The following is a 15,810-nucleotide window of genomic DNA, read 5'->3' on the forward strand; positions in this document are numbered from 1 at the left end:
ATAAAATTTTCTAATATAAATCTGTATATAGATAGATAGATAGATAGATGGATAGATAGATCGATCTAACCATTTTTACATATACACACTCACTTAGAGATTTTAATAACAATAATGAAGAAATATTATAGTAGTTAAATACACAATAGAAAATTAAAGAAAATCTAGGTAACAAAAAGATGTCACTTCATAAGATAGTTTTATTATTTAATAATATATCGAAGTAGATTATGCTATTGTCTTAAATTATAAAATCAATAGTACTATATCAAATATGTTCATTTTCTCTTTCAATTAATCTTCCAAGAACATAAAATACAATTTATATAAATGTGTGAATACATCTATCCATAATAGTGACTCCTCTACTTGAACTATTATTTTGAAAAGTTTACAAAAATAATGCTTGCTAAATATATTCTTTCTCATATACTATGCCATTGGACTCATTAAATAAAAGTCATAAAATCATTTTAAAGCTTTACTTTCCCTGAAGAAGGTTATCCTCTTTCATATGTAATCCACCATGATTTCTTAACCTTTATTTTTTATTTTTTTTGCAAAATTATTTTATTTTTCGCATTGATGTCTTTCTTACCCACTACATTACTTTTCTTATTGACCTCTTTTGTCCACCACCATTCGATTTTTTTTGCAACCAACTCATCTTCAAATTTAAACATATTTTCTATATCAGAACTTTCAAGTTCCTTTCTGAACTTCTTTTTGACCTCCTCTATTAATGTTTTTTCCACCTCATCTATCATCTTACCTTCTTTTATTGCACTCTTTTCTATCTTAATTTCAATCTCCTTTATTACATTATTTTTTATCTTTAGTTTCATTTCTTCCCACATATGACGATCCACCTTCGTTCTTTCCTTTTCTTGCTTATTTATTTTCTTCTTTTTCTCCCTGTCTTTCATTTCTTCTTTCTCCTTCCTTGCTGTCTTGTCTGCTGACTTATTTTCCTCTGTTAGATTCATTAGAACCATATCTCTTATCTTTATTTCCATCTCTTCTCTCCACTGGTTTCCCTCTCTTAGCTGCTCTCTGATCTTCCTTTCCATCTCAGCTCTCCGCTTTCTTTCCTCTCGTACATTCATTTCCACTTCTTGCTTTCCAACCTTCTCTTCTACCAACTTGCTTTCCTCTGCTAGCTTCATTAGAACCTCCTTTACCTTGCTTTGCACCAGCTGTGTTATCCTTTTTTTGTCTTCTGTTATTAGCAAAATAGTTAATTTATCCTCTATTTTTGTATTGAGAACAAAACTATCAAAATAGAATCTTCCATCGGGAGAGACTGCAGCGAGCAAAGGTAATTTATCGAAAGAGGCGTGCCTGCGGAAATACCGCATGAGCATGGGATTGATTGACCAGGGATCCGCAATGGATAGCCATTCAACTTTTTCAACCCACTCTGCATGACCAGTTCGTGTTCCTCTGCCTTGAACTACTACTGGAATCCACACCACTTCAAACTTGTTAGGCAGCAGTATTTTAAGTCTCTGATAGACATTATTGAATGCGTTGTATTCTGTTTCCATGTTATGAAGCCAGGAGAGTAAGAGGAACACGCATTTTCCCTCAAGCTCTTTTAGTTCTACCTGCACTCAGCAAACAGTCACTGGAAAAGGTCAGCCATGCTATGTGCCTGAAGCTAATCAGCAAGTTTATGAGAAGAAAGCATCAATACCTGTCCTGTCTTGGAAATCAAGAATTTAACTTCTTTTGTGAGCAACAATTGGTCAAGCAATTTAATCACGCTCCGTTCCTGAGGATTGTCATCCTCAATTAGATTCTTGACGTAGAGATAGTCAGTTATCTGGAAATCCATTTCCTGGGTCATCTCCCTTACACTCTGATAAGTGACAGCTGTCCAGCTAGCGAAGATTTTATGTTTATCTATGCACGCTACATCACTAATGATCATAGCGTAGTTCATGCTCTGATCAAAACCCTCGACTGTGAACAATGCTCTTTCAAAGAAGACTAACGCTCCATAGTTATCACAACCATAAACAACATGATTGCCAGCAAGCTTCTTTTCAAGGTCAGTCACACATGTTCCGACGTGAACTATTTGTAGTCTGTCACAAGTCAGTTGTAGATCGTCTAGTATCCTCCGCAGAGCTTTTATCTCTGGCTCTTGGTAATCATGATAAAAGAGAACAGCTAAGGTACTGCCCTCCTTAAGGCTTGATGGATGAAGCTGCCGTCCGTCGAGATTTACAAAAATCCATTTGCCATTGAAGAACTCGTAAATCCCTCGCTTTAACTCCTTTCTAATGTGCGGATCCTGCAAGATGATAGCAAACAATGGTGGTAAATTAATCTCTTCTAGAAAACATTATTGGAGCCAACATCCGATTCGGGTACATTCCATATGAACTTTATGTTCTTGTCGTATTTTAGTTTGAGTGAGACAAGTTACCTTCTTCAAGGATTTTGAAAAATGAAGAGATCCCAATCCTGGACGGCCTGTGGTAACAACCAAGTGGGATATTCTTCGGTCTCTGTTCAATAGATTCCATCGATCTACAAGCATTGGGCTGCCATGAATGTCTAAGAATGTTAAACCTTTTATCGCGATCAAACTCCCCAAACAGTCCCCAGCCAGTCCATGACAATTAGACAGGTTCAATTCTTGCAACGACGAGAGGTGCCTGAATTTAATTGATGACTCCTCTAACCTTTCACATGACTCTAAATTTAGAGACTGCAGATATTTCAACTTGGACAAACGTTTTGGAAGCCTCGAGAGGCTTTTACAGCCACTCAAATTAAGCACTTTTATGTTACTCAGCTCTGTGGAAAAGTTCTCGGGAAGCATCTGCAAAGACAGACAGTCAACTAAGATTAGCTCAACCACTTGTGACTTGATGACGCTGATGAATCCCTTTGATAGCACTGCTAGACTTTTACACCAACTCAGTGAAACCCTTGTCTGCGTCAAAGATTCTGCTGCTACGACTATTGCATGAAGCGCTTTGAGTCGCTTGCATGACTCTAAATGTAGCTCCTTCAGAACTAAGCCATCGAATCCTTCTGGAAGCGCCAACAGATGACTACACCCTCTCAAATTTAACACTTGCAATGTAGCCAGCTTTGCGAAACTTTTGGGAAGCTCCTCCAGACTCTTGCAATATGAAAAGTCCAGCTCCTTCACAGACCTTAGCAAACCAAAGCTTTCTGGAAGACACTTGAGTTCCTTGCAGTAAGAAAAATTAGCCTTTTCAAGGCAGATCAGCCAACCAAAATTCGGTGACAATTCATATAGGGCTTCACAATGACTAAGATCTAGTGTCTTCAAACATTGGAGTTTCCCAAAGTTTTTAGGCAATTTCTTCAGTTTCTTGCACTGCCTCAAAAATATATTCTGCAAAAGGTATACATCGCACAAAGTCTCTGGTAGTTGATCGTGATCAAACCCTTCTAAACTCAAGTCTGTAAGTTCACATCCATCTGGCACACTGCTAAAATCAAGGTACTGTTCTAACTTCATGCCTATTGATTTCACAAGTCGGAGATTCGGGGGAGGCTGCACGCAGGGGATGGAAAATATTGGAAAACAATAAAGAATGTATGGCGTAGTGACTCACAAAACGAAAGTTTTGTTGACAGCTAACATATATTTTCCAATTAAAGCCTGTTTTCTTCTTCCTACAATTTTTTAGACGTATTTGTTCAATCTCTTCTTACTGATTTGCAAGGATAATTAATCCATTATATTTTGGAAGCGGAATCAAACAAGATAGTTCAAAATATTTCAACGCGGTTGCGTCTACATACATGACTTCAAATAACTGCACTACATTAAAATTAACTGCTTTTCTTAAAGCTTTAGGATCATATAATGCATTGTTCAAGTTAAAATGCTTCAGAATTGGAAGCGAAAATTTAGGCTCACCTCTTTTTCACCGCTTCCGAAGTAGTGATTAGAATTGTTGTCAAAAAATCTTAGATTATCCGCCTTGTCCATTTTGAATGGCAACCTTTCAAGCTTTCCAGCTTGAAAATATCTGAGATGCCTAAAGCTTTTATTGCAGTCGCCTCTCACTATTGTCCAGTCGCCTAAGGCAAGAACTCTTAAATTCTCCATTTTATCCAGCTCGGATGAATCTATGTGGAACGGGAACTTGTTTTCTGCCATCCAGATGCCTTGTATAAACTTTAACTTACCTGGTTCCTGATTGAGGGAAAAAATTAAAAACAAAGAAGTATAAGAAAGAGTGACATTGCAATACATTCGTTTCAGCGGTTAATGATTACTATAAATATGCACCTTTTCAACAGTCAATATCTCTTGCAGGTCAGTAGCACGAGTGATCCTTATTCCTTTCGCCCGAGATAGACAATATGTCATCACTGGAAGAGGGACAGATACTTTGTTTGACTCTCTCTTCACTAGTTCTCTCTCTTTCAGCATTTCCAACACATCACTGTCGATAATGCAGGCTGTTTCATGCCACCCCCAATTATTGAAGAATGAACAAATGTCGAGAAGCGCGTCCTGAGCCATTGGTGACAGATGAAGGAATACCTTTTCACACGTCAAATAGTCCATCATTTCTGTGAAATTGGGCTCTTTAGCCTCAATCCACTCTGATAATCTTTCAAAGGCTTCGTCATCAGCAATGTAGTAGTTAGACAAATACTCTCTAACTGTTTCCATTCGTTTCCTGTATCCCTTACAAATCTTTATGATCTTTCTCACCACAAGTTCTCGGCTCTTATTGAGAACAAGAATTTCTCGAAAGACACCCAATGCTTCTCTGTACCGAAGAGGCTTCATAAGATAGAGATGGGTCTTGAACACAGAATCTTCCAGCGCAGAAAACACACTTTTATCATTAATGACAAGAAGAACTCTTAGCTTAACCCCTTCAGCAATGGACCTTGGCAAAATCCGTTTAAGAATTCCAGCACTCGGAACCTTAGGTATAAATATAAATACTTTTCGTGCTACCTTTAAATGACCCCTGAGCTTTCGCTCCCAATCTTTATCTTTTTCTGGCAGTTGTTCACGGGCGCTTCCAGGCTGACGCATTGCCCTTTGTGATTTCGATGATTCACCGCTTCCTTCAATGTTGCTTACAGAAATCGAACTTTCTTTCTCTGATTTAGGAGCTTTTATATTCTCTAATTCTAACTGTCTTATTATTTCAGTTCGTAAATCAAATACTAAGCCGTCATCTTCAACCAATCCTCCTTGGCCTCTATCTGCTTCAATTTGGACTAATTTCCATTGCTCCTTTAATTCTTCTTCTTTCTTTCTCCACACGTCTTTAGCTACCGTTTTTATTCCCGTTTGCCTGTCGCCGTATAAAATAATTGCAACCGCTCTCTCATCATCAGTCTGGTGACGAACAAGAAGATTTCTAATAATCTCATCTGTGTGAAACAACACCAAAGGAAAGAATTGGCATAAAATTAGAAAATGTGTACGAGGCAACCAGCCTGCAAAGATTGGTGACTAGTGAAGAAAAATAATATGAACAGTAAGTTTGTGAATTGGATATGAACCTGGCTTTTGATTCTCGTCTATCTCAGACTCTTGATCTATAGCATCTGAAGAATCTGCAACACGAGATGAAATTTCACACGGTCATTGCTGAGAGAAACAAATTGCTAAAGCCAAACTAACAGAAAATAAATTTAAAAGGCGTTGATTTCTTTTTTGGTTAGACTGGAGTGCAATTAATATTATTTTAAGACATGCAGTACTTGTATATTTAGCTTTAATATCACAGATTTGATTTCGAGACGAAACATGTTAAATGGTTGAGGTTGAGATATTCTTTTTAAACATAAGTTTTTTCTTGTTTTTTTAAAATTACAATTTTAAGATAATCAAAAATATAATTTTATTTTTGAAATATATGTAAATATATATTTTTGAATAAAGATAAAAACAGGTTTATAGAAATCTAAAATCTAAAAGTCGATATATATAAGGTATAAAGATTTAAAAGTTCTAATGAAAGTCCATGAGAGAAATAGAATATACTTCAACAAATTCAACACCTGATACTAGCAACCAGTAAAAAACTAAATAAGGAAGCAAACTTAAAAGACAAAAAAAATTTAAAAAATTTAAAAATACCTATAAAGGCACTTAAGCCAGCTCTTTGAGAGCTTTGGCAACATGAATCTCAATGACCTCGGGGACTCTGTCCATGGTATTGGAACCAGTCTCAATCTTCTTTTTGTTGAATCCCCACCAGGTCTTTTTGGTTGGGCCTTGGATATCCTCGCCCTTCTCTTCACCAATGAGATCAAATTTAAGTTTGATGCCTTCCTACTCCTAGTTTAACAACTTTTGAATCAAGGATTGAATCTTCCTATCACTAACATTTATAACCCTTTTGACTTCTCTCAACTATCTAAAAACATCATCCTCCTTTAAGTTTTGTACTTCCTTTTTGAGATCCTTTTACAACTCATTGACCTCCATTTTTGGGAAAAAAATTTCATTGTAAACCTAAGAATCAAAGCCATCAATGGACTCCATTTTCACTTTAATTTTCTCAACATAAATAAGGGTGTATGACATTTTCTCCTCTTTTTCTCCATTATCTTTTCCAATTGGGATTTATGTATCAACACCTAAACCTTGAGTAGCCCAAAATTTTTTAAATATATATTTTTTTAAATTACAATTTTAAGATAATAAAATATATAATTTTATTTTTGAAATATATGTAATTATATATTTTTGAATTAAAATAAAAATAAGTTTTATAGAAATCTAAAATCTAAAAGTCAATATGTATAAGATACAAAAGTTCAAAAGTTCTTATTAAAGTCTATGCTAGAAATAGAATATACTTTAACAAATTTGACGCCCAATACCAACAACTAGTTAAAAATTAAATAAGGAAGCAAACCGGAAAAACAAAAAAAAATTAAAAATATAAAAATAACTAGAAAGGCTCTTAATCTAGCTCTTTGAGAGCTTTGGCAACCTAAATTTTAGTAACCTTGGGTACTTCCTCCATGATATTGGAACCAATCTTGATCTTCTTTTTGTTGAGTCTCATTGGGTCTTTTTGCCTAGGCCTTGGATATCCTTGCCCTTCTCTTCAATAGCGAGATCAATTTTAAGTTCAATGTCTTCCTACTCCTGGTTTAACAACTTTTGTACCAAGGATTGAATCTTCCTATCACTATCATTTATAACCCTTTTGATTTCTCTCAACTGTCTAAAAATGTCATCCTCCTTCATGTTTTTCACTTCCTTTTTGAGGTCCTTTTACAACTCAGTAAACTCCATTTTTAGGAAAACAATTTCATTGTAAACCCAAGAATCAAAGTCATCAATGGACTCCATTTTCACTTTACTTTTCTTAGCACCAATAGGGGTGTATGAAATTTTCTCTTCTTTTTCTCCATTATCTTTTCAAATTGGGATTTATGTATCAACACCTAAACCTTGAGTATCTTGAGTCAATGTCTACAAGCTCTCATCATAGTTCTCCTTTTGGGATTTATGTATTTTCATTGGTGGGGCTTCTTCAATTTCATCCTTGGTCTCCATTCCCTTTTAAGGCCATCCCAAAAATCAACCAAAACCGTATCATCTTTCAAGTGATCAGACCTTGAATCATCCTCCTCCTCACAAGTTCTAGGACCTTCATCACCATCAATGAGAACCTTTTTATTACTTGAAACAATAGTTTTTTCCTTATTCATAGTTGGGTTCAATTTCCTTTCCCTTTTAACCTTCAAACTAGGTGAGGAGATATAGTCCTTACAATAGTCTACAAAAAGAAGGATCAGGCCTTCATGGAACATAGGACGGGAAGCCTTGTTTTGTGATTGGTTAAGCTATGATGCAGAGAATTCAAAATATAGTAGTGGAAATTGATATTGTCTCCATACAAAAAATAATTTAAGAAAATAAAATAAAGCAATGGACCCTTTTCCCATCCATGGTTATGTAAACTCTAACACACTAAGCACTAAGCACAAAATAGCCTTAATTTTCTTAATTGTTAATAAATTTCCTACACTAATTAGCATTATCTTCTCATCTTCCTCCTAAGGAAACTTTTGAGAGCCTCCTTGGTGATTTTTATCTCCTTGAAATTTTTGGTGCCCTTGTTTAGAAGACTAGAAATCTTGCAGATGAATTGAGTATTGAGTGGAAAGAATATTCCATACATTGTTGTAGTATAGTTTTGTAACCCTAAAAATAATGTAGGGTAGCCACAAGCTCAAAACCATGAAGATACTCAATTTTCTTAGTTAATTCCCCCTTTTCTAGTTGTTCCCACATCTGCATGATGTTCTTCCATTCTAAAATATTTGTAGATTCTTGCCTTTTTTTATCTCCTCCCATTTTTCTTCATTTATTTCAGCTATTATCAAAGCTCATATCCTCTATGAAATGAAAAGAATGAATACAAAGAGTAATAATCACAATGACCCAAAAAAAATGCCAAACTTTCACCATATATTACTCCATTGTAGTAATTATAATTACTATTTAAATTATTGATACTTTTGTATGTCCAATCCATCATCATTGTTTCCTTTATAATTGGAATTTTCACCTGATATTCCTGCAATCTATTAGTCTTATCATCCCATACCCCTATGTTAGCCATATAATCAATAGTTTGATTTTCTTCTCTATGCACATGTGTGTGATGACCCTCTCAAAAGATTTTAATATTCTCCATGTTTCTTTAATGGTGTTTCAGTTGTCCATGTAATTTATTTACTACTATCTAATATATCTAGTACATTTTTTGAGTCCCCTTGGATCTAGAGGGATGTACACTTAGCATTTTTTGCAAGAATAACCACTTAAAGGGCTCCACAAGCTTCTGCTACATGACATGTTTGGATTTCAAGTGGACAAGCCACTACACCTATACAATTTTTGTTTGGATCCCTTCGGATTGCCCCACAATTTGTTTCACCTAGATTGCCTTTTGGTGCCACATCAAAATTATATTTAACTTGATCTTTAGGGGAACTTAGCCAAACCACATTATCTGTCTCAATGATCTCTTTTACTTTTGCTATTGAAATTTGAATGAAGATCAATCTCAGGATCAAATCCTTCTAGGCTCATCAATGTGATTTTCTTTATCTCTATAACATTCTTCCTTATTCCTCACGTAGCTGTAATTGTAGTTACCAAAGTAAGAGCTTCCTTTTCTCTAAACACCCAACCATTGACCATTTCCCTCCTTCCAAATGTTGTAGCATATGTATAGAGTATATAAATATATATTCATTCGACAAGTACATATAAATAAATAAAACAAAACAATAACATGTTTAAAATCAAGATTGAAATGCCTCAAAATATATTTAGATATATTCTTTACTAACATTAAACCATTCTTAAATCTCATGTAAACTTTTAAATACAACATATAAATCTATAATATTATAGATTAAAATAAATAATATTTTAATACTATTTACTTATTATAACTCCAAGTAGATTGAGAATTAGTCTAGAATAACTATTTAAAACTTTTTTAATATGGATGCATTCTTATTTTCATTCAAAATTTTAAAATATTTTCTTATATATTTTTAGGCAATCAATTATGATAGACAATATTATAATATAGTGTCATGTATGATAACATCAATGTCATTTATTATGATTTAGTGCATTTCTATTTTGTATTTTCTAATTTGGTGACTTTTTTAAAGCATTATTTATTAAAATAAAAAATAAAATAAATTGAAAATAAGTTTAAGACCTAATTTAAAATAAGTTAAAGCTTCCTCCAATGTGCACTTTAGATATCCATGTATATATGCAAAATCAACAAAATCAGAATTTTAAAAATCTAATGTTTGAGAAAGATGATTAGTTTCATGAAAATTGTGATTATTTTTTATAACAAATAGAATTTTCATTTCGAGGACAATAAATAAGTAAAGCTTAAAAGTTTAAAAATAAATAGTAGTTTTCATAAATCTTAAAATTATAAAATAATTATAATTTAATCTAATTTTAGAATTTGTAATGATTTTGAATAAAAAGATTACATATTATTTAGCCGTATATGTAAATATTAGAATGATTACTATATTTAACTATTTTATGAAATTAAAATGATGCTCTATAAATAAGTTATAATAGATTTGTATTTGATAGGTAATAAGCCAAAGCTTAGATCAATTATTAATTAGTTCATGAGTTTAATTATTATTATTTGTTAAATTCAAATAGACTTGAAATAAAGACCTCCTATGTAAGAGGCTCACAAGTTACCATTGCGTTGTAGGCTCTTGTTTAGAAATTAAATAAATTCATAACTCATATCAACTTTTGATGTGAATTTTTTAATTAATTTGACTAAAAGTATACAGTTTAAAATTTATATTATCTTTTTAAAATTTTTTTTGAATCTTTGAATTGTTGTAATGATGGATTAAGTATTTTTGTGGCTGATTTATGATTTCTTATTGAGTAAAGTTATTTAATCTGTTATCTTGAGAATTTTTTTATAAGCTCTAGCTACTATAATTGCACTTAAATTGGTGTACATCATGCGTACATCATATAGATTTAAATTTCTAAGCATCAATCCACTCATTGCACTAAAATTTAGTGTTATTTATTATCTTAAGAAAAAATGTATAGTGGAAGTTAAATACATGGTGTTGTAATGATGTATATAGAAATTAAATAAAAATTAAATGAACATATACATCGTAAGGTTTTTTACCAATCAAAATGTATGCTATTTTTTATGTGACATACAATTTGATAGATGAAAATGAAATCTCCTTTGTTCAATGTATAAAAGAATTCATTTGCTAGTATAGTGTGATGAATAATAATTAAGCTGAGACGCTTTTTGCAATGACAACATTCATTAAAGTAAACATTTTGACAATTTTTAAAAAATTGACATTCATTAGACTTTCTTCTATTGAATAATGTTATTTTAAATTTAATAGTTTATTTTAATATTCTATTTATTTCACATCTTAACACATAGTGGTAGCCTGCACAACCATGTCAATATTTAAATACATTGGATACAGTGAAACAAATAAAATTAAATAAGTTAAAGAAGATAGCTAATTGCAAAGAAAACATTGGTAAACTGATCTATGATTTTAGAAAAGAGGTTTGCTAAATTTAGTAGCATTATTGGTAGCTTTTCGCCATTTTTATCCAACAGGTGCATGAGCCACATTTTTCTAGGAACTTAGCATTATTGATAGGAATTTTCCTATATGTTATTTAACAATTTTGTATTTTATAAATTTAAAAAAAATTGTGTCTTCACATAACATTAGCCCTTTTATAATACAATCAAATTTGAATCTTAGACATGGATGTATCAGTTGCAAATCATTAAGATTTTTTTTTTAAGTTATAGTAGGGTGAAATGAATTTTATATTTGTAAAATTTAGAAATCTTGAATTTAGGCTACTTGTGGAGTATTGACCAGTTTGTCTAAATTGAATTTTTTTATTTGTGAAATTTGGAAATGTTGAAATTAGATATATCTTAGCTTAAATTACAAAAAAAAAAGATTAATAATTTTTTTAGGTATGCTAGTATTAATTTCAATTGTTCTATGTTTGATAGTGACATTAACATTGTCAACAATATTTTAAGAAAGGGAAAATGTAAGTGAAGATGTGTGAATAGAACTTGAGACTTCTTACTTCTAAAGTTTTAGCCAAAAACCAAAACATTATAGGCAGGTGTTGGTGATGGATGTTAGTTTCATTGGGCTTGTATTCCTAGGCATGTTTATAGCTTTAGATATTTTTCACACTTTATTAGAAGAGGATAAACCCTACACATGGAGGAGAGTGAAGGTTTTTAATGATGTTGAATATGACTAAAATATAAATTCCTCTCATGATGATTCTTGAGAGGGAATGCATAATTATTTAAAGTGTAAAAGCACAAACTTGTGTCACCCTTTTGTAAAGGAAAAGGCTAACAAAAGTATAACCATTCACCTTTAGTGACATAAAATTGGTATTATTATTTTGAATTTGAAAATGAAGTAAACTAATAAAATGTGTAGAAATGGACGAAATTTAGGATTATAATTTTTAATAACTATTTGGAATAAGAATTGATATATTTTCCTATTTTTTATAGATAATTTTTTAGCTACTGAAAAATGGTGAAAATTAAGGGTCTAGTTCCCACCACAAAATTAGATGGAAATACAATTATTTCCTTTTGATCTCAGATTATGTGATAGATAACATATATAGCTAGAACAATAAAAAATAAAAAATAGCTTTAGACAGATATTTTCTCTTTTATAATTATTCAAATTTCAATGCCCCTAAAATTGATAGTTTTCATCTCCCACCACATTTTTAAAAACAAATCTATTTTAAGCAAGAGAAAAATTATACATTCTAAAGGAGAACTCTCTCCTCTAGAACACCATATAATTTTTACTTTTTTTTATATGATTTAATATTTTTCTCTTTCTCGAAATTGACATATTTTTGAGTGTTAAAATATGTACTTGTAATTTTTTTAATTACAATATACTATATCTATATAAAACACTATAAACTCTATATGAGAATATTATTGACTGTAAACTCTATAAAATGGTGTTAATATCTTATTAAAAAAATATCATAAAAAATAGTAAGAGTTATTGAAATGCCACTTTTTTGAAATAATTGTATTTTTTAGTAATTGGATACAAAATTGTATAAAACATACTTTTAATAGACATTTATAACTGGAAAAGTGTGAGACCATATATAACTTAGCTAAAATGAATTTATCGTGATTATATGTTTGGCCAAAATTGATTTTTAGATAGAAATACTCAAATTTAGTCATTCTGATAAGTCAGCCTAAAAGGTGACATAGCTTTGTACTTTCATTAATTTCAACAAAATCTTCAAAGGAAGGGAAATCATGCAATCAATAAAGCCCTTTTTTATAAACCCTAAGTTTCACTTCTCCTCATTAGATTGTTCGATTAAGGTACACTTTGTGAATCATGGGTTTCGTTAACAATTTTTATTGGAGGATTTTGTACAATTAGACACTTTGGTTGCATTAGTAATAGCTCATAAACATGCCAAGTTAATTGATGATAATGGATCACTATATTTCTAGGGCATTTAGTCATATGAAGTTGGATAAATATCATTTAGGGTTTCAAGGCACCTACAAATAATAAAGTGCATACTACTTCAGGAAAAGGATAAATAGATGTTAACCCTTCTATACAGGATCGATTTCTTTAGAAGCAAGAAAAGTAGGAAAATTGTTTTCCTATATAGGATGATCTAGTTAGAAAAATTGGGCATAGAAGAAAAATCCAAAAAAATATGGACTCTACTAAAAAAATATCTTCAACTATTAATTTCTAAGGAAATGCATACAAAATGTGGTATATAGGGGTGAGGAAATTTCTACAATATTAGTGATGTATGATTGAAATAGTAAGCACATGAATAATGTGCATCTTATAGTACTAGCTAGTAGATAGTTAATTTATATTTTTAATATCCATTGATAATTTATTATTGAATTATCTTCAATATTACCCCATTATCTAGAAACCATGGGTCATAGCTTAAAGTGTTACTAGGTACCCATTTATATTCACTTATCAAATATTATCGTTCATATTATTTTTCTATGACACAATCAATTCGGATTTTTATAGATTACCCCTAATCGATGCTTTGAAATGGCTTCAAGATGACCACAAACTCCACAAAAAACACATAAGTGGTTTCAAGATCACCATGAACTTTTCTCTCAACTATTTTTTTTCCCACAAACCAAGAACAAACTAGTTCTGGTGACCAAAAATTATTGTTATGGGGAAACTAACATGCATTTGGGCCTTTTTTCTTGTGTGCTTGTATCAAACTAATTATTGAGCCCATATAAAAAGAAATCCATATACTAAGATACATGGCTACCAAATCACTTTACTCTCTAGTTGTATCGGAATCATTTTTAGATGCATGGTTGATCAATAAGTTAAACCAAATATTTTTAGGGTATTGAGCACAACTGATAAATAAATACAACATATTTTCTACATTTGTCATTGAAAAATGGTGGTACATAAACAAAATAGTTAATCCATATTATGTAGCCCATTAACAATTACTACTAATTCAAACTTCATCAATTGTACCACATTAATAGAGTCTAGCCTTTTTTAGTAATTTCCCAAATGATATCAATAATTTGATAAGATCAAACATTGATCTCTTGATGTATATATATTAAATAATTCCCATCTAAAAGACAACTTAATGACAACAACATAAGCTTCATATTTAGATAGACACATAGATCACTCACAACCCTTACACTATAATCTCAAAGATAGAACACACATTTCTAACAAACTAGTGTAGCATAACAATGTTCTTTAACACACCATCTCTCTATCAATTCAACGTCTTTGTGCCTAAAAATATCACAATGTACTCCTACAACTTGTGTGTGTGTGTGTGTGGGCGTGCGCGCACACGTGTGGGCATGTAGGCAAAGTCTTTCAATTGGTAGAGAGATGGTGTGCTAAAGAATATTATATATATACCTACACATACATACATATAAGTTGTAGGAGTATGTTGTGAAATTTTTAGGTGCAAAGACTTTCAATTGCTAGAGAGATGGTGTGCTAAAGAATATTGTTATATACATACATACATACATATATATATATATATATATATATATATATATATATATATATATATATATATATATATATATATATATATATATATATATATATATATATATATATATATATATATATATAGATACATATATATACCTACATACATACATATGTACATATATATGCATATACATATACATAAATATACACATATATATAGACATAAATGTGTGTGTGTGTGTGTGTGTCTATATAACCCAAAAATTCTAAAGATCATATATCACATACCAGTGCATCCTACAACAACCATTTTTCACCTCTATTACTACTCCCATATGATCAAATAATCTCAAATCCTCCTAAAATAAGAAAGTATATATAAAAAAGGAATCTCATGGACAATTCAAAACTAACATCTTCAAGGCTAAAAATATCATTAAATGATTGTATTCTCCACTTAAGAAATGAAATAACAACAACAAATAATCTTTCAATATATTTTAATTTCTCTAGAAGCACTCTCTCCAATGACTGCCCTCTTTCTCCAACTAGAAATTTATCTCCTTTCTATTCTATAAAAATACATAATTGCTACACACAACTACTACATGATCTATAAGTTTTTCTTCTTAGACCTAATGACACCAACTCAAATAGAGGAAAACTCCCAATTACATTGTATGTAAATAATGAAGTGTCTAGCTACTTGATGCCTATGTCTTCATACAAAGATCCACACACACAAGTATGCTCATAAGTTTTACATAAAATAAAGAAAGGATATACTTCCTTTGGCTTTGATATAAATTTAGAAAACTATGCACATTGGAGAAAACCAAATATGGGCTCCACTGAATACATACCCTAAAATATTAATTTATAAGAAAATACATTATAAATGTGTAGTTTATTATAGCAAGGAGTTTTTGTAGCATTAATGGAAGATAGTTCAAATAGTAAGCACACAAATATTGTGCATGACTTAAGATAACTAAAATTAGCTAGACTAGTTATGATTTATTGTAAAGTGCTTAGTCGGTGGCTTGGTCTTTGCCAATAGTACTAGGAAATTTATTATTGATTTATGTTCCTAAATTACCCAAATAGGAGCTATTAGGTGCATACTAGAAGAGAATAAAAGATATTTCTAGTACTATTAATAGGTGCTTT

General features: G+C 31.4%; 1 protein-coding gene across 3 annotated transcripts in view; it reads right to left on the reverse strand.

The window, feature by feature from the left end:
- Positions 1 to 264: 264 nt before the first annotated feature.
- LOC149547728 (uncharacterized) overlaps positions 265 to 15,810 on the reverse strand; it is a 221,863-nt gene continuing 206,317 nt past the window's right edge. For all 3 annotated transcript variants that reach the window (XM_089791793.1, XM_089791794.1, XM_089791795.1), the window contains 6 exons: positions 5,527 to 5,580; positions 4,286 to 5,394; positions 3,911 to 4,189; positions 2,435 to 3,541; positions 1,697 to 2,299; positions 265 to 1,607 (listed from right to left, as the gene is read on the reverse strand). In XM_089791793.1, the coding sequence (XP_089647919.1) occupies positions 549 to 1,607; positions 1,697 to 2,299; positions 2,435 to 3,541; positions 3,911 to 4,189; positions 4,286 to 5,394; positions 5,527 to 5,580 (4,211 nt within the window). In that variant the 3' untranslated portion in view covers positions 265 to 548. The remainder of the gene's footprint in view (positions 1,608 to 1,696; positions 2,300 to 2,434; positions 3,542 to 3,910; positions 4,190 to 4,285; positions 5,395 to 5,526; positions 5,581 to 15,810) is intronic.

The sequence above is a fragment of the Cupressus sempervirens genome, chromosome 7 (assembly GCF_028749045.1).
Source record: "Cupressus sempervirens isolate cs-2001-9-10 chromosome 7, ASM2874904v1, whole genome shotgun sequence".
Lineage (NCBI taxonomy): Eukaryota > Viridiplantae > Streptophyta > Pinopsida > Cupressales > Cupressaceae > Cupressus > Cupressus sempervirens.